The 19,240-nt window shown below is 40.5% G+C and overlaps 1 protein-coding gene across 15 annotated transcripts in view; it reads right to left on the bottom strand.

The window, feature by feature from the left end:
- ABI1 (abl interactor 1) overlaps positions 1 to 19,240 on the bottom strand; it is an 81,794-nt gene that overhangs the window by 55,581 nt on the left and 6,973 nt on the right. For all 15 annotated transcript variants that reach the window (XM_061468198.1, XM_061468202.1, XM_061468205.1 and 12 more), the window contains exon 2: positions 2,813 to 2,980. In XM_061468198.1, coding sequence (XP_061324182.1) covers positions 2,813 to 2,980 — 168 coding nt within the window. The remainder of the gene's footprint in view (positions 1 to 2,812; positions 2,981 to 19,240) is intronic.

Below are 19,240 nucleotides of genomic sequence, written 5' to 3'. Positions count from 1 at the left end.
TTGGTAAGTCAAGTCAGCTTAGCAAAGCTCAAAGTCAGTATCAAGAGTTTAAACCAAAGAGCTGAGCTCTGTGTGCACAGCTCTGTGTATTTGATGTGGTAGGTCACTCCAGACCCACACATTACAGCTGAAAGACAACTACAACTACAGAAATACAGATGCAGCTAGGCATGCTTTTGCTTTAGTTGCTATGTGAAAACCATTCCTGGAGCTGCTCACTGCCTCCATGTGCCCAGAACAGCACTCTCTCACCACAGTGTGATTACTCATGTGAAGCCTCTGTTTGCTCTCAACAACAAACCAAAGTTGAATTAATTTTCTGCTATAAAAGCAAGCAGACTTACCCTCTGTAAAATTAAATTCCAGCAACAAGACTTCAACACAAAACTCCGTCACCTAACTTTTCATGAGTGCTTTTTCCAGTGAAGAAGGCACATAGCTAGAAAAAAAATACCTGAATGGCTACTAATGAAGATTAGCTATCCAGCCATTCAGGCTAGAAACATTCTGGAAAACGCACATGGAGAACTGAAACACAGTAGGGGAATAGAAACTGCCTGAAGGACAAAACAGGATCAACAGGATTTTCTTCCACTGAAAGAAGAATGGTGTTTTAACAAAAAAAAACTATCAAATTGTACCTTATTGCAAAAATATTTATGTCACAAAACACAGAACTGAATCATTGACAGACAATGCCTCAGATCTGTGCTTCTACGCAATACTTTTATAGGGAAGAATTTCATTTTGAGAATATGTTCATTCCCATACTTTAACAGCATAAAAATATTCATGACTGATACAAGCACAAGAAAGACATTCTGGAGACCGGAGAATTTAGAAACAGCCTATCAAAGCAACTGCACAACAGATTTAAGATAAGCAGTTGAAGCATCCGAGCAGAAACATTTCAAAACAAATAGCTGAGCTGGTATGCGCGTATTATCTGTATCCAGTTTAATTCTACAAAATTAGTCTGCAGAGGTTCATTTATAAGCAAGGCTTAGTTTCAGGACAGACCAACCAGGACAGAAACTACAAGCAAGTGACCTTGCTAAACACTCCTCAAAAGCTCTACAAAGCACTGATTGTTCACAGTCTTTAGCAAACAGTTCATGTATCAGGTGACTCAACAGCTTTCAGCATAGCACCTCCAATTCAAGCAGCTAGCAGTACAGAGGGTTAACACCTTTTGTGCTATCAAGCATTTTGGCTTTTTCCATGGTTAGTCATATCAGTGGGCCAATGAGAATTTAACAATAATTGCTACACATACACACTGTAGGTCTGAAACGCATAAGACGTGCTCAGTATTAAAGCACATCCAGTGTTTTCCCAAGTCTGTAGGTTCAGTCCTTTATACAGTCATTTCTTCAGAGGCCATCATAATACTAGAATTAAGAAATCTCTGAATACTTAATAAAACAAGAAAGTTATCTACAGCACTTGTACTTCTTCCTACTTTCCTGTTTCAGTGGCAAATGCTTTTTAAATACTTGATGCAGCTTTTAACACTGTGTAGCTCCTAGCACTTGCTAACTTGACAAGCCTTTTAAGAAAGGTTTGTTACTAGGAGGGCCTTTCCACATGCACTGGAATCCTCTCCCTGCTGACATGCTTTCAGTGAACCACTGTGCTGCCATTTAACAAAGATTTTTAGAAACAACAGTTACTCTAAAAGAACAGTAAACAGAGGTTAGCAGGGCCCAAATGGCGATAAACAGCAGAGGCCAGAAGAAACACTTTCTTTGAAGTATTAGGTCCAAGGTGTGCCACTAACAGGGTACTGGCTGACCAAAGGTTTTAAATTCACTGGCTGCACTGAAGAAAATTCTTAGGTTGAATCCTCCAAGATTTGTTAATTAAGTGTTTCAGCCAAGCATCAAACAAAAAGCCCAGCAAAGATTCAACTGAATTTCTGTAGGAGCATATGACAGAGCGGACACTGGTCCCTGAAAAACCCCACCGAAGTCCACTTCAGAACAGCAATGTGAGGTAACCGAGTGGATCATGTCCCTCCCTTCCTGGGCACTAGTACAGCATACCCCTCATTATGCAATAAACTACTTCCAGGTTAAACACAGCACACTTATTTTTTTGGCTGAGCTCCCATACAATCAGACTAGTGATAGATCAGGTACAAGGCAGGCACCTGCCTCCCCCTCAACAACAGCCAGCAAGGGTGAAGCTTCAGCTAAGGAAATACAGACTGCCACTCACAGGGATAGGCCTATTCTTTCCAATCATCTATTTCTGTGTCCTCTATGCATCAACTCTAGCAACACTGCAGTAACTGTACAAATCAGGTCAGCTCACTCATCCAACTGCCTTGGCTTGGAAAGTTTTGGCTTGAGCAGGTAGTGGCAACAGATGAACCCCTCTCCCTCTCCACACAGCTCATGACATTACATCCTGCAGGGGTATGAAAGCAAATGAACTTGCTGCATATGTTACAATGTTAAAATAAAGTACCATCACTCATATGGTACTTCTAAATGGATTTCCTTCTGGAACAGGATCCTCCTCTCCTCCCTCAAATGCAGCTTCAGATCTTGGAATTTTAATTAACCCCTTTAAAACAAATACAGTTCCAGCATTTCTTGATAAAGGAACTGTTTTATTTCAGTCATGACCTCTGCCACAAAGCAGTTCCAACAGTATTAAAATAAAAAAAAGCCTTACCATTTTCTATCATGCTACTCAGAGAATCCAAAGAAGTCAACATAAACCATCCAACTCAGCAATACAAGAGGCAAGATAACACCTGCTCCAATGTTGTCAGTCCTCTTAAAAACACAGGGAGAGAGATTACCTGGGAGATATGGTTGATGGAGGACTCCATCCTCCGTAGCTGGGATGCTTGGATGTCCAGCAGTTGTAATACATTGTTGGCCAGTGCATTGATCTGATAAGCAACACTGGCTAAAGACTGAGTTGTGTAGGCTTTGGTCTCTTCTAATGCTTTCCTTTTATCTGGAGCCTGTAAAGAAAAGAACAAGACAATTACATAAGGCCAGGAACAAAAAATACAACCTATATTTAGAAGAATCTGTAATCAAGAAAATCTGACTGTGCAATCAAAGTACTCTATCTGCATCTGCATTTTAAAAATTCTCAATAATAAGGGGCAGATAAAGAATTTAACAAAATTACATACCAAGAAACAATTCATTCAGTAGAAAAAACAACACTATCATGATTTGTTGGAGTTGCATTTCTAAAGCCCGTCTAATCCTTCATTTCCCGAAAAGCCTCCAATTCCCCAGGAAGGCTGAAATGCAGCTTCTGCCATCTCTTATGAGGTCACACAGCCAAAGCCAGCTAAAGACAGACAAATATTTTCCCACAGTTGGATGTCCCCTACTGCACATGCTACCTACAAAGCCAGCCCTCCAGCTATGCTGGCTATTACTGCTGGCCACAATTCAGAAGCAGGGTAAGCAGAGCATGAGGATGGCACACAGAGAGGGCTGCTGCATACAGGAGTATTTGTGAAATTATCCCTCCTCACACAAAAGCTTAAGCTTTCCTTGACAGCTGACAGAGTTCATCATTGACTGATAAGACACATATTTTGAGGTGTAAGGAAAGAGTACAGCTTCCTCCCAGAGGGCAAAAATATAAGAAAAGGATCAACCACTTGCTAAGGTAAGGTCTGTGCTGAGTACCATTCCCTGAGGCACTATTCCCTAAGTCAGGGGGCAGGTTACTGTCCAACATCAGCAACTGCTTACATGACTTGAATCACACAGCACAACTAAATCTTTCTCACTGGCAGCATGGGGTGAACCAACACCACCTCTACCTGAAAAATGCACACACCCCCCGCTCTGAGGTGGTCCCTGTATCACAGCTTGGGAGCTGGCAGTGGAGGCCATGTACTTCATCTGTTACCCAACTTGTAAACTACAGCTATCCAGAACTCTCTTTTCCCTTCGTAAGAAAGGTGCACCGCATACAAGAAAGATGTGCGGTACAGTGACTCGGTGTTAGCATAGTTTCTTCCTCATTTATTTGTAGACTAGTCAGTTGATCTCAACAACCAAAAGGAAGGTTAATATTAATAGCCCCTTCCAAATAGACTTCTATTTTTATTGATTTCTTTGAATAACACTTAACACACAGTGTACACAACAGTTAAAATACTAAGCAGGAAACAAAAGAAATTGTTTGCATTCAACCAAGCCCTGTGTTTTCCAGTTTCCATGCACTCATTCATTCTTAAGTCCTGCCTCTCATGTCTTCACATCAATATTTTCGTTTAACATCCACAGGTGTTAAATCTGTCCCTAAATTAAAGTAGGAAAAGGTGTAACAGCTAATAAAGAATCCTTCTTGTCTCTCTTCAAGGAGCAAACTAGAAGGCAAGCTGTTCATACACATTACAAAGTTGCAGTGTGACCTAAATACTGTATCACAAGCTATCCTAGGGTACTTTTAAACATTTTTTAAAACGAGGGTGAATTCCCTCCCAATCCAGTAAATTTGTTCATAATGATTAACGTTCCTAGCAGTGTTTTGACACTTACTAAAACACTTGGTTAATGCCATCCTTCAAATGGATTCACATACAGATGCCTTCTACAATGTGAAGCAGCAAGAACGATTCAGTGCAATCTGCTGCCAAAAGATAAACCACCTACTGTGTGTACTAAGGCCACACTACACAAAACTCCATTTTTTAGTATTCCCAAATACAAACAAAATTACCTTTCACCTAAAGCATCTTGGCATTTCTAGTTATTGACATTTCTAGCTGTCAGAAAACATTAGTAAAAGTCGCATAGCTTCTCTAGAAAACAAACTTTGGGGGTAAAGGATCTGTAAAACAACTATTAAAGGCTCAGGAAGCAAATTTCCCGAAGCACCCTGTCTTTCCCAAGAGGCATTTTAAACTTCAAACCATCACTAGTAGTACCTTTAAACACACTGTCCTACTGAGCCACAGCCTAAAGAAACAACTTCCACTGCCCTGGACAATGATGAAAATACAGGTAGCAGGTACAGTGATATCTAAAATAAAAAGTTTAATGAAACAGATACAGCCAATAAGGTGGCAGTCAACACAATTCTAACTTTATATACACTCATGTAGATCTGTAGCCTTTACCCACGTGGCTTTCTTACCACAAAATTTCAACTAAATAATGCTAGGCTGAACACTAACAGGTTACCGATCCACAGCACTCAGTTACCAAGTGCTGTCACATGAGAAAACTTCAGTGTTTAAAAAGTTTCTTTTCATATCTAATGATTTTTTGATCAAATGCCTTGCCCTCATTTGCTTAGGCATTCAACATTTTAGTTATTTGCTCAAATGACTTGCTTGGCAGCAGGATTACATGCTCATCGTTGTGATGTGGAACATACTCCATGGCCTAGCAGAATTAGAGTAGAAATATTTTCAAGCTTTGCAGATAATTCAGGCAGTTTCAGTTTGCAGTTTAACAGTTTGGATTAGAACTGACTTGACATACAATCTTCTGCATTTTTTAATTAGAACTGCTGGCATCCGCAAGATATAAGCTACAAGGTTCACAGCCAGCAAAAGGGGAAATGGAGAGGGAGAAGCCAAGAGCTGTATGGCAGCAACAGGGGGGAGCTGAAATTTCCAGTGTTCCTCAACTGTTTTCTTTCATCTACTTCTTCAGGCAAAGACTAAAAGCAGTGTAAAAGATAATGCACATGTTGCCATGCTTTCAGATACTTCGCCTGCCTTCAGACAGTAAAGTATAATACATCTGCACTAGTTAACTATTCACAGACAATACAATACAAAGGCTGTCAAATGACTTGTTTTCCTAATAGTTACTTTAGAATCTCATATTAAAAGTTTGTAAGATATTGTTGTTTGTCCAGTTGTCCTTGATAAAATGAAAGTTTGAGTATCCTTTAGTAGCAGAGTGAATAATCTATATATGCAGAACATAACTGCTTTTGAAGTTTCCTCTCTTAAAGTAAGCTCCCACCTATACCCCCAGTTCACCCTTAACCTATATCCCCAGATCACCCTTAAGAGTCATTTTACTATGGCAAAATTGCTGTGTGAGCTTTCACATAACCAGGTTTAATACAAAAAAAAAAAGAAAAAAAAAACATACCAGGAAAACCTCTCCTACAATCCAAGCAGATATACAGACAGTTAAAACTGCATGGCATTCCACACTGCATACCATATATTTTTGTGAAATGCAAATGTGTATCATAAAGCTTCCCTAAGAAGTTCACATAGCTACTATAGTCAAGTTAAAACTGATTCTGCATCTAAGCAATTGCCACAGTAAAAAATGAGTAGGAGCTTATGTATTCATTCCTCAGTTCAGTGGCAGATAAAGTTCAAATAATGAGGAACTTGTTCTTCACTTAGCACAAGTCACATAGTCAATTTTTATTTCCCATCTCAAAACTACCACGCACGTAGACACATCCCCACATCAGTGTCTGTGCAGTGTGCAAACCATCCAGCTTTCTCTCTCTCAGCTAATTCCCACTATCTTCTAGTTCATGCAGTACACAACTACATGTGCAAGCTTCTTCCCAAAACTCACAGCAGAAAGAAATTAATTTGCCTCCTCAGTATGCAGCATGTGTTGCTCCACATTTTGCATTCTCAGCTGCTGGAATATCTGCAAACTCAAGAACATAAAAATTCATCCAGGATAAACTACTAAGAGAGTGCTGCCCTAAAGCAGACCAATAATCACTAAGCTAAACAGAGCTGTTAATTATTCAGTGCCCCGTACTTGTTTAGATGCTTGGCATTCTGTTCAAGGGCTAGATCACTCTCAGCAATCAAGCTACAGGAGCAGCTTTACATCCAGTTTTATATGCCTTTGCTGCTATCATTCATGTGCATTTAATGAATTCAACAGCGCGCTACATTTGTGTTTGCTTCACAAGTAAGCACAAGATAATTAAGTTTGCAGCTTGTCTTTTCTAAAAAAAAAATACTTCCACCGTTCATCGAGTAGGAAGCAAATGAGGAGTACTGCAACCAGTCGCCACATGAATTCAGCAATCTCTGTTGTGTATCAGCATTCACAGAATGCAACTATGCTAAAATCATCAATACACCCATTTTTATTTTCTTTTGTTCATGCTGTCATTTATCCATCTTTGACATTTACAGAATGTGTACTTCCTGGTAAGACAGACACTACAGTCAAGGTTTCAAAGTTCTCTTCCTTCACTAAGGTGTTGCCATTCTAGTTCAAGAGATATAGTCCCAACAAACTCGGGAATGAAATTTACTAAAAAAAGTTACTAACCACAGCACCTCATTTTTCAAGCAAATTCAAAATATTTTTATAGAATGGCAAAGACGTATATCCAGGCTGTGGCTTGGAGACTCCTAGGTATCAGTATTTAGCCTCCCTGAGAACGAGCTGGGGATGCTCCAAGGAGAAAGGAATCTATTTCTGCAAAGTGACTTCCCCACTCAGAACAGGAGCACTCAAAGCTCTCTAAAGCATCTCCTGGATGCATCTATGAGTTTGAAGTTGCTGCTTCACTGATCACATAAGGCTTTTAATAACTCATAAGGGTTTATTTGTTACTTCTGACTGCTAACAGCAAAAGGCTTGAGCATTTCTAAACTATTCACAATGTATGTCCAGCTTAGAACAAGTATTCCACAACCAAGCTGCAGCAATGTGTTTCAAAGGTTTAAATGTGCCATACACACAAGATAACATTTACCTAGCGAGCATGAAGAACTGTAAATCAACAGATAGTTGCAAATAACTGAAATAGCAGTACAACCCATGGATACAGGTTTCCCCTTAACCACAGCTCTTGAAGCATGTTAAGACTTTGTAAACACACTGCACTATGGTAGATTTTTTTGGCTGTTATTCATAGTTATTATCTCAGAATATCAGTAATAAATGAGAGAAGAAAGTCAAACTGGCAAGTCACAGCAGCAAGTGCCACAAGTTTCTACATTCTGAAGAAATTTCAGGAGCCAACTACTTACCTGAAAGCCATTCAAGGAGATTTATACAGTCTGTGGTTATTACTAGCAAGTGCTCAGCAGGGAGCATTCAGGGTATATATATCACAGATATAGCCTTAAGGGATATATATCATATGTATATATTGCTTACAATGTGTATGCCATCCAGGTAAGGACAGAATATCAATCAGATGTGTCAGCTGTCTCCTAGAACAGTCTTAGTGTGCTCAGGCAATACAGCAATCTAATTGAGGAAATCCTCTCTGCAATGCATTAGAGTAGCACCTGCTTCAAGGGGATGATGTACTGTTTCCCAATATCCAGAGAGCTATACTAGACCTGGTCTTACCTACCTACAAATTACAGTGTTCTCACTGATCAGCACTTTAGTCCTCCCAGTGGAAACTGAAGTAAAGCACCCTGAGAAAGTTTAATCTCAACCTTTGCCCAATATACTAGCACAAGATACACCCTCCCATAGCATGACAGATGAGCCTTCAGACAGTCACCAGCAGACTTCATTGACTGTCTTTCTTCAACATAATCAGTCCCAGATCAGGCACCAATAGTACTCCTGCTACTGGAATCACCTGCTCTGCCATTTGTATTGTTCATATCATCAGTCAGAACAACTGTGGGAAATTTAAAATGAAAGTATTTACGTGGGGACAAGGAACAGGAAGGGATTTAGTACATGCATAGCCTGATAAAACGACAGAGCAAACTCAGCCTCCATACAGAGGGGAACTAAAGCCAAAAGCCCACATGTTCCAGCTCACAGGCAGATCTCAACTAAAATTCTGCATCACCACGACCAGTACTACAATATGTGCAGTAGGAAAATGTTCAAGTGTTTTACTGAGGTGATTTGCTGTAACTTGTCATTTTGTTGTACTTCTCTACCATTCCTGAATTGGGGGGGGGGGGGGGGGGTGGTGTCAAGATTTTAACTGCCCAATAGTTTGCAAGCTATTAATAGCAACACATTGCAGTCACTGAACATGTCCACCTCCTGTCCAAGGCCTTCTCCCCAAGGAACTGGAAGTCAATCCTCCACTGACAATGAAAATAAGAAATAGAACAGACTATCAAACACACCTCTCTAAACTTAGTGAGAAGTGGCAGCAAACAGAAGCATCAAAGCTCTCAACCACTTAAATAACTGGTTGTTCCAGGAGTACAAATAAAGACAGGGAAGGCACAAAAAGATGTCTAACCATTCAGAACAGTTCTAAAACCCAAGATCCCCCTCACTACAGTAACCCCAGGCTTAAAGTCAGGATGATGAAGTCCATTTGGTAAACACTAATTCTCCCCATCTACTGAGGCAGAAATCCTCAATAAGCACAGCCATGTACAATTCAACTTCAGTGAACTTCCTTCCAACATCGACAACAAAAAAGCCCACTAGTATGAAATAATACTATGTCTGTTGAGTTCCTCCAAGATAAGACACAGTAACTCAGCTCTACCAAATGCAGAGGAACTGGTCAAACCTGAAACCTCTTCTTCCCAGGTAAAGACATTGCACAATAAAGCTGGCACTCATTCAAGGCACCAAACAAGAAGGTGCTCACCACCACAGCAACAACCATACCACAGTCCACAAGCAAGATTTCAGTCTGTTTCTTTTTAGGAACACTATCTTGATAAAAATCATTGACTAGTCAGCTACTTTATCACAAGGTTCAAGACACATACCAAGTTATTGTAGTTTAACAAACTAACATAGGAGGGTGTAACAAGCACCGTCTGTAATTCACAAGCTGTGTTTCAGACAAGGCCCTTCCCCCAAATCCTGTACATGCTAGACAATCAGCCAGAAGCAAATCCTTCGTTTCTGTCAATAATATTCCCCTGACCAGTCCTGAATAGCCTTGAAAATTAGCATTTCTATGGGCTGAAACCAATTTAGCCAACCTCCTGTGTGTCCTTGCAGATTTTCTTTTACTTGAGAGATGCTCTTCATTCTGTTGATTAACTGTAGAAAGAAGACTCTCAAATTTTCTAATCATTATCTCTTGGGGAAAGCAAAGGGAATAAAGTTTCTTAAGCCGAGCAGTTCACTCCAAAGGAGAGTCCAAGGGAAATGCATATACTTTACGTATACACACATACAGACACATGCCCAGCCCACAATGGTAAAAGTACATCAGTCTTGATAACAAAAAATGCAAGATGACTATGTACATTCAGGTTTCTAACAGAAGCATTCAACTTTCTCAGATATATTGATACAGTTTATCATCAGATCCCATTTTGACCTATACGCACATGGCAGAGAACCATGTCTTTGAGATTAAGCTTCCAGTAACTACCTTACCCTCCTACATTTTTACTTTAACACAAGCCCACAAGGTGTAGCATTCACAACACTGATGCATATTTTAATGTCTGTAAAGGAGAGCAGAAGAAGCCTACAAAACCACTTCCTCTCCTCCCAACAGTAAATAACTTAAAAAAAAAAATCAATTTGGAATTCTGTTTTAATCCAGACTGTGAACATTATAGCAAGAAATGAATCTATCTAATAGGAGCGTGATTTACAAAGCAATGCCGACTCTTGACAAATGGAGACTAGGAAGATATGTGTCAGCTGCTGTTAGCAGCATTTTTCTGCCCAATGCAGCAGTGTTCATGTTGGCTCTAGAGTAAACCACTCTTATTATTAAAAAACAATCAATATATATAAAAAGATCATTAAAAACAGTTTTCAGTTCTCCTGTCAAATCCAATAGATGTCACAGTAAACATGTCTGTGGGCAAAATATATTGTTAATGTCAGTTATTATAGTCTGTGTATACAACCAAAATAGCATGCCACATTGAAGTGACAGAAGCAGACATACCACATGTCATTGTCACACAACCCTTGTACATCAAACTAGCAAGACTTCAAGACCGCATATGCAGCAAGCTTAAAAAATTTGGTCCGAGTCTTATTTTCCATATTTTACATGATCTAGACAACAGAAGCTCTACGACAGAAACTGTATCTTCAATACCTGTAAAGCACTGCACAGTGTTAGCACATACAGTTGTTTCAAAATTAGACTTTTAACTTCCTTGCAGTGCCAATGACACAAAACACACAGATTTCTTCAGAGCTCACATAAAGGAGGCTCTGACATCACAGACATCAGCCAGAGCTCCAAATACAGACCACCAACACCCTTCGACCGTCAACCAGGAAAAGAAGCCCTTGGCACTTCCATAGCAGTCTTCCTTCTTCCACACCAAGAAAGCTACCCAAGGCTTTGGAGCATATGATTATTTCAGCACACTAGACAGAGATAATAGGGAATTAGAGAATTTATGTTCCATTTGTTTTTTATACACTGTCTCTCAAATATTGATCTTTTGTTTTCTGTTTGTAATGGGGCTTGAAATTAAAATGGCTTTCCATTTATTTTCTTAAGTGCCAGCAGCCACCACAAATTTCAGCTCATCTAGCAAGGACATGCTCACTGATAAGTCAGACTTATTTTTCACTGAATTTTTTTTATGGGAACGGGAAAGAGACACTTTAGCACTTATTAGATACCTTAATATCCTCCTTGTAATAGAGTGGCAGCCACACAGAACCTCACTGGAGTGAAAAATCAGAGCTAGGTAGATTATCATGCCATGGAAGCCTCTATCAAGATAGCTCAGAACAACCTGTTTTGGGACAATGATCTTCAGCTCATAGCGTGTGAAAAAGCCCTTTTTCATAGTATCGATAACAATGGTTCCTTCTATGGATTTTATTTATCTCTTCAGTTTACTCTCAAGAACTGGTGAGTGCTCACACAGTCAGAAGTTTCTTATCTCAGTTTTGACAAATCAAACTGAAGGAGTAAGTCCAGAATACTACAATAAATCTATCCCTTAACACAAGCAACACGCTAAAATTCAATGACCTGCTATAGGTCAGCTTCCAACACTACCTTCAGATCCTCTCTCTAGACAGGCCCAGAATCAGACCAGCCAACATTAAGTAAGCAAGGTTAAGACAATAAGATGTAGAATAAAAGATGAAATTACAATGTCATCTCAGCATGTCCTGGTACCACAGGCTGTATGTCGTGTTCTGCACGCATAGAACAGGGTTACCTCAGGTGCTGTTAGCAAGACAGCTACATACTGAGCATCAGCATCTGCAAAAGGGTTGGTCCAGAAGCATGCAGGCTCAAAGCTACACTATGCACCACAACAGGTTTCTACACAGAGATGCCACAGATGTTGCAGCAGGGGAGCAGGGAAGGAAAGCATTTAGCAGACCTGTTCAGCTCCAGGAAACCTCAAGGCACTAGAACGTAGAGCCAAGAGTTAAACAGGCCTTCTGACATCCAGCAAGTGCCTGGACTACAAGTGTTCCTAATTCAGGAAGAGTTCTCATGTTTAAGAAAGTCACTTTCAACACACAGCTACTGCCCAGATTTTACCTTTCAGGCAGTTCCCAAACATCATGGTATTTTTAAAGCAAAGAAGAAAACAGTGTCCATTACAGGGTCAAATTCTCTTCTCATACTCCGCAGCACTACACTAATGACTATTTCGTGTCTTGAAGATCAATATACTCCCTCCAGTAGGAAACCATCCAAGGGCTTGCACAGATCTCAACACTGCACAACATGCTTATACCAGAAACCAGTAAGTCCCTACAGTTTTGTAGTAGCTTGCCTCTCAGCAGAAGGCATACTCTCACATAGCACACAGGCTATACAGTGATCTCATGGTAATAAAGTAATGAAGTGCAATACAAGGACTGATTGTTTTTATGAGAAACTGCATGGAAGTGGGAAAACAAACAAAAAAATCAACCTAGTTTCTGTTTCTATTTGATCACATAAACAGTTGCTAATATTACTTAGACTTTTATGTATTCCTGGACCCAACTACTCAATTTTTGGCTGATAAGGGCTGTAAGCACACTACATTCAGTTTCTTTCTGACTAATTATTTTTTACTATGTTAAAATTTGAGCCTATTGTTAGCAAGAATATTCCAAAACATAAACTTATTTGAATACTGGATTATTTCAATTGCAGCAAGTAGGAATTTAGCTCTTCTAAAAAACAAACACACAACAGAACAAAACAGATGGCTCAAGAGAAGGAACTAAAAAAGACAATAATATACCATTGTTTCTTTCCCCAAAATAACCATGGTCAGGAGATCAGGTAACAAAATGTAAATAACTATGGTAACCTCCAAATCCAGCAATACATAAAACAACTTACAGAAACCAGTAGAAGACAGAAAGCAAGTTCTTCAATAGAAAATAGGGTGTTAAATTCTGGAGTGAGCTGTTTCCTTTGTTTTGGTTTTTTTTTTTTTTAAACAAAGATCTTGGAGAAACAGTTGCTGTGGTGTTAGTAACCACAGCAGTTGAAGTGAGTAACCTTTCCTAGACATACAGCTGCAATGCCTCTAGCAGAAACAATTACAGCAAAGTTTTCTAATCCATGTTGAAGTTCCACTGTTTTTTTATGCTGCTCCTTCACATGATTTTAAAGACTGCTTCCCTTTCACACAGAATGCAGAGAAGGGCAACTTCAGGCAGATGCAGGAGGTGCAGAGCTACATAGTGCTCACAACGAGATGTGTGAGAGTAGTCACACCACATCACTCCCCATCACCCACCCACCCTCCCCTACCCCCGGTAGTAAAACAATCCCTGAACTATTCTATTTCAGCACTTGTAGTAGGGCCACCAGAACACCTTGCTACTATCTTGTCTCTAATCAGCTTGACAGACGGGTGGCCTTAACTATAGCCACAGAGAAGCTGAGTTCAGAGAAACAGCCCTTTCACAACAGGAACTCACCAGCCACAATTGCAGACCCACCCATACCCACACTGCCATCTACCTCATCTGTGTGCCCCAGAAAAAGTGAGCACCTGCCCCCACCCACTTAGTTAAAACACAGGCCAGGCCAAGGGAGTACATGCACAACTGCAGGGCAGCATGTAGGACAACGTATCTGGCACATCCCACTATTTCAAAGCTTGGATGGCCTCTCTACACTGCAAGAGAGGCAGAAGAAATCATCCAAGCCAATTATATGCCAATTAAAGTCTGCTGGCAAGACTTAGCTACCAGAGATAAGATTCCAACTATGATGTGAGCCGATGTAAGCAAGCCCAGAACTGGAACAATTACATTTCCTAAACTCTGTTCAAAACACTGCAATTTAAAACAGCAAGTGGCCGTATCAGTAGAAAAAACTCATACCCTAACAACATGCTCTCACTTTTACCAAAGAATAGACAGTATTTATATGTAATTGGAATCCTACATGAATGGGCAGACAGAAAAGGACTTTTATGCAAAACCAGCCTAAACACTGAAGTTATGTCCAAAGCAAAACTGGAGACAGGTCTTTTTACCACCTCCCTTCCTAACTACTTCTTACAAGAGGAACTGCTTTTAGATGCCCTTGTTATTTTTTAACAGAAACTGGGGAGGTGAAAAAACAAAAAAAATGTTTTCTGCTCAACAACAACAGAAATTCATTTTCCTAGTCACAAAAGGAGACTTTTCTTACCATCATGAATGGCCACATTTTTTGCACCCATTATACCTAATGATGATGTGCTTTCCTTTACTTTTGCAAGTGGTTAAGTTTGCATTTAGTCATTTTCTGAGGAGGCAAAAAGCTTAAATGAGTACCTTTTGCTCATTATTTATGTTCTCTATTTGCATAACCCCTTCACAACTGCTCCATTAAACACCTCTTCCCCTCCAAGGCCAATTTGAAAAAGCCTCCTGCTTTCTGAGGCTGACAAGCATGACTCAGTACTGCACACATTCATTCCCGCAAGCCTCGTGGGATGTTATATAGCTAGTAAGTACCTGCTTCAGTTCATACTCCCCCACTCCCAGCGCTGCTGCAGTAACCCCTTGCGGCAACCTGGGGAAAGAGTACAGCTACCTCTCTAGCTGTCTGCTGTAGGCAAGAAGCAAATGGTAGCAGTATTTGCTTTTCATGTTGCCCTTCTACCACATCACAGCTAGCAAGAGAGAGTGGCTGAAGAGAGACACACAGTGAAGGAAGGTTATATACTCCCCCATTCCTCCTGTGCTTTTACTCCTACCAGAAAAAGGCTCAAGACCCTCAACTTGCTTTCTATCACCATTCAAACCATTCCCATTTTCTGTCAGCAAGACAAAGTTATTCAACACAGACTATTCTGTCAACTTTTAAGCACTTTCCATGCCCAAGGAATCCCAAACTCAAATCCCACACACATTCCACATTCAGGACCAAACCCAACTTTTCTCCCTTCAGCAGAGTAGCAGCAGCCCACAGGTACCTTAACCCTGCATACTTGGCTTCTTGCCCCAGTAAGTGAGTCTCTCTCATAGTTACAACAAATACCTCCCTCGGTCCCTGAACGTTCAACATTCATTGCAGAGTACTGAGAGGAGCTGATTTTACAGTTCTTATTCATGTACAGCAGGTTTCCAAAGAGGGAATGCGTGCTAGAAAGCTTTCCACTGACTGTTATCTTTCTCCACTGTTTTAAAGGACAGACTGCTAAAGAGGAATGAAACAAACATCTAGAAATGACACTTCTTACAAAGCAAGCAACACTGTATGAAACCAATTACATCTATGGCAACAACGATTTTCTTCACCATTCAAAGCTAAGGACAACCTAGATATGAGATACAAAATGTGCTGCCATTTAAGACAACTCGTACTTGCAATGCTCCCAGACAAATCTCAGGACTACTGCAGCAACCAGATCATTTCAGTGCTGGGAGAACATACGGTATGCTGCAGCAGGAAACACACCCACGGTATTTGAAGAGAGCCCTTGTAGAGCCAAGCACTTTCAAACCAGACAGCACATTTTATCTAAGGCAGCTAAAGCCAGAACTTTGCATCACAATAGCTCCTCCCAGAGATTTAGAAATCCTGCAAGCCAGCCAGCAAATCAGAACCTGACCAATTTCCAGCCCGGTCTCCAAGGACCTTGTCAACATAAGTGCACTGATCCATCATACCTCTATTTGTTTAGTCTGATACTCTCTGGACCTTGACTGAAGCATCATCCAAGCCACCATCCACAAAGCCTCACAGCAGGAACTCTGAATGCTATAATCGTATTTTATAAAAACCCTTCAGGATCAGGTCCAGCTTTGGTTTGTGGATACACACCTACTAATGTAGGTTAACAAAACACCATTCCCCCTGACACATCCATCTTTCCCTCACTGATAAGAGATCCAAAGTCCTCTGAGCAGAGAGATTTCAAGCTCTTTCTACTCCATGGTGTCAGAGTAACAAAAGAACCAGCTTCCTGAACAAGATAGATTTCTTATAGAGGAAAGGCCTCCTAAGAGTTTTATTAGCAAATAGAATCACATCAGTCCCACTGCACACGACATCCCTCCAGCTCCTCTTTGTTTCCTCTGTATCCTGCTCATCATGGCTTCTTCAGGTGGTTACAGATTACTTCACAGCCAAGGCCTTAACCTTAATTCTGTGCCAATAAAGACAACCTAAAGAAGAAGCACATATAAATGTCTTCAGTAACTGCAGGTTTCAAATTATTCAAACCCATGCTAGTAGAAGCTGTTTGTCTGAAAAGCATCATGAGAAATAGCTGCGTAATTTAAGCTGCAAGGCAGTAAAATATGCAGTTAAATAACCGAAAGAGATTAATTAAAAGAAATAGGCAAGGGAGAAGAGGTTTTCAGATAAGATCTGAAATGAGACAGTCAATGAGGTAGAGAGGAAACATATGTCAGAGGCAGAAGCTGTGATGAGAGCAATCTTGTGTCAATGGTAGCAAAAGACAAAGTCCACAGTATTTGACAGCAGAAGAGCGAGACAACAGATCTAGGGAATGGCCTGCAGCAAGAAGCTATGAGACTTCAACAGTGAGAGAGAAATCAGTAAATTCACATTTGAGATCACAGGCTAGAAGCAGCACCTAGAAAGAGAAATGTTGTCACTAGTAAAATTTCGTGACATAATAGTTCACATTATTAGGCGCACAAATGTGAAAAGACAACTCACGGCATGGCATTCTGCAGCCACTTAAATATTATTGCACTAGTCTGACATAACTGCCTGGACTCCTTGCTCTTCTTATCTGTTTTATGCAGAGATTTTCTTATCTTAGCCTCCAGAAAACACAGGATTATTGTATGGGGACCACAGTTCAAGTATTAATTTGTAGTATGCCTGCTACAAATTAAGTCAAATAAGATGCTCAACTGACAACGACTGCCGCAGGATGAATACTGGCTGGCAGATTTGCTGACCCCAAAGTACAACAAGGGGATCAGAGGATGAAAGTGAAGATATGCACCCGGTAAAAGATTAGCTGGGGAAAAAAATAAAAAAAGCCAAAGAACCCTACAATTCCCTGATAAATTATAGCATAGAAAAAAAAATTATCATGTGAAACACTCGTGTGAAAGTTGCCAGAGGAGTCTACACTTCAACTCTTTCCCAAAGATATCAAAGAATTGTTATGCTTCAAGTAGTAAACAAACAATTTTTTTCTTGGAACTATTTATAACTTTAAGGCCACCCAGTAAGAACATTATGTTCAACTGTAAGGATGTCAAAACTAACATTCATTTTAGCAATCCTCCTCTGCCCAAGCTCTGAGAGACCTCCCTGCTTTCTCAACAAAAGTAGAACAGCACCATGTTTCACTCCTGTCTTTGAAGTTATATTAAAATTAGGAAAGTGATGTGACGTCTCTTCCCCATGAGTTAACTGCTCATCACTACAGTATCAGAGGCTGTAGAAAGGGTACACAGAATTGATTATTTCAGGGTCTTTAGAGAGTGAGGGATGACACTATCGCCAATATACCTGCTACCCTAGGATAAGAAATATAAGGGACATAAGAAAGCTGTACCTCACTGCAGAAGAGACAACCTTTACTTTCTTTTAGAATATTCCACAATGGCAGAAGATGCAGTACGGCACATATCATCTGCAGCTCTTATGAAGAGACTTTATCATAAGAGAGGCCCAAACCAAGAGAAGCTTTGATTTGTGAAGCCTTTTTCAGTTTGCCAAACCCAGCACTTATTAACCAAACATATTTGATCTGGAATCTTATGAACTTTATAAAAAACAAAGTCACCTTGAAAGCAGACAGGTTTTTTTTCAGAGTAAATCCAATTTGTTTTTTCAGCTTAGCCAGCAAGTTGTCTACCAATTTCATCTCGTATTAATACAACTTGTAAAATTCATCAGTCTGTATCTGAAAATGCTGCACTCATGTTTTGCTTCAAGTTGAAATTCTCATATAGGGTTCTCCACCCCTCCTTTTCTTCGAAAACATCGGCATCGTAGTAACAAATCTACACTCTGCAAAGCGTGCATGGCTCCTGTAACAGCATTAAGGGCTTGCATAAATAATGAGTAACACTATTCGTGTGGTCTCAAGCAAAGGTGCCATCCACACTCCTAGTAATTAACAAGGGGGAGGAGGGGGACCACAAAAATCCCACAAAACACACATTCCCTCTAATACCAAGAGGAGGAGTTTATAACTGCTTTCATTCACTGCACAATAAATGGATTCCTCAAAGAACCCACCTGTTAGAAGTGGGTTCTTTTATTTCACTACCTGGCCCTAAGCTGATGAAACACTTGACTGAGCCCCTCCAGTACAGTCAGAAGGGCACACTGACAGGCTGGTGGTGAAGGAGAAACAGCACCTGCAGATGCCATCTTGCTCAGAGCAAGTGGTCAGGAATTCAGTGACCTATTCTCCACAGCACCCTGGTCCTGGGCCCAGAGAGCTCTGTGCAAGTTTTGAGCTGCAAAAGGTGATTTCTACTACCCACAGGAGAGATCATGTCTCTGTCTGAAGCAGCTGCCTCATCAGCAAGGTCAGGAAAAGGGAGGAACCATACTGAAGCACCATATCCACTGCTACAAATTCAGCAGTTACTTCCCTTACTTAAGAGCGTAGGGAAGGGAGGATCCCTATTGATCAACCCCTCCAGTCTCTGTCACCAGTGCTCAGATTGGGTCGGGGGAAGACTGCACCAGAGGAACACAGCTCTGGTTAATACAGGTACTGAGGAGCAAAAATGCTCAGGTAATTACGGACAAGCCTGAGCACCAATTAACTGAGGGCCCACAAGTCATCTCCTACCAGGCAACAACAAATAAAACTACATCATGCTCCTTTCGACTCCACATTATTAATAAAGGATCAACGACAGACAGAGAGAGCAAGATACACTCTTACCCCTCAAGGATGCCTTGCCACACCAGAACTGACACTTATACCTTACAGCTGCCACCTCACTGC

Source organism: Pezoporus flaviventris, unplaced genomic scaffold (assembly GCF_033815535.1).
Source record: "Pezoporus flaviventris isolate CSIRO_AGI_PZ_B2104156 unplaced genomic scaffold, CSIRO_AGI_Pfla_v1 ptg000047l, whole genome shotgun sequence".
Lineage (NCBI taxonomy): Eukaryota > Metazoa > Chordata > Aves > Psittaciformes > Psittacidae > Pezoporus > Pezoporus flaviventris.
This window is presented reverse-complemented; position numbering and strand designations above follow the sequence as displayed.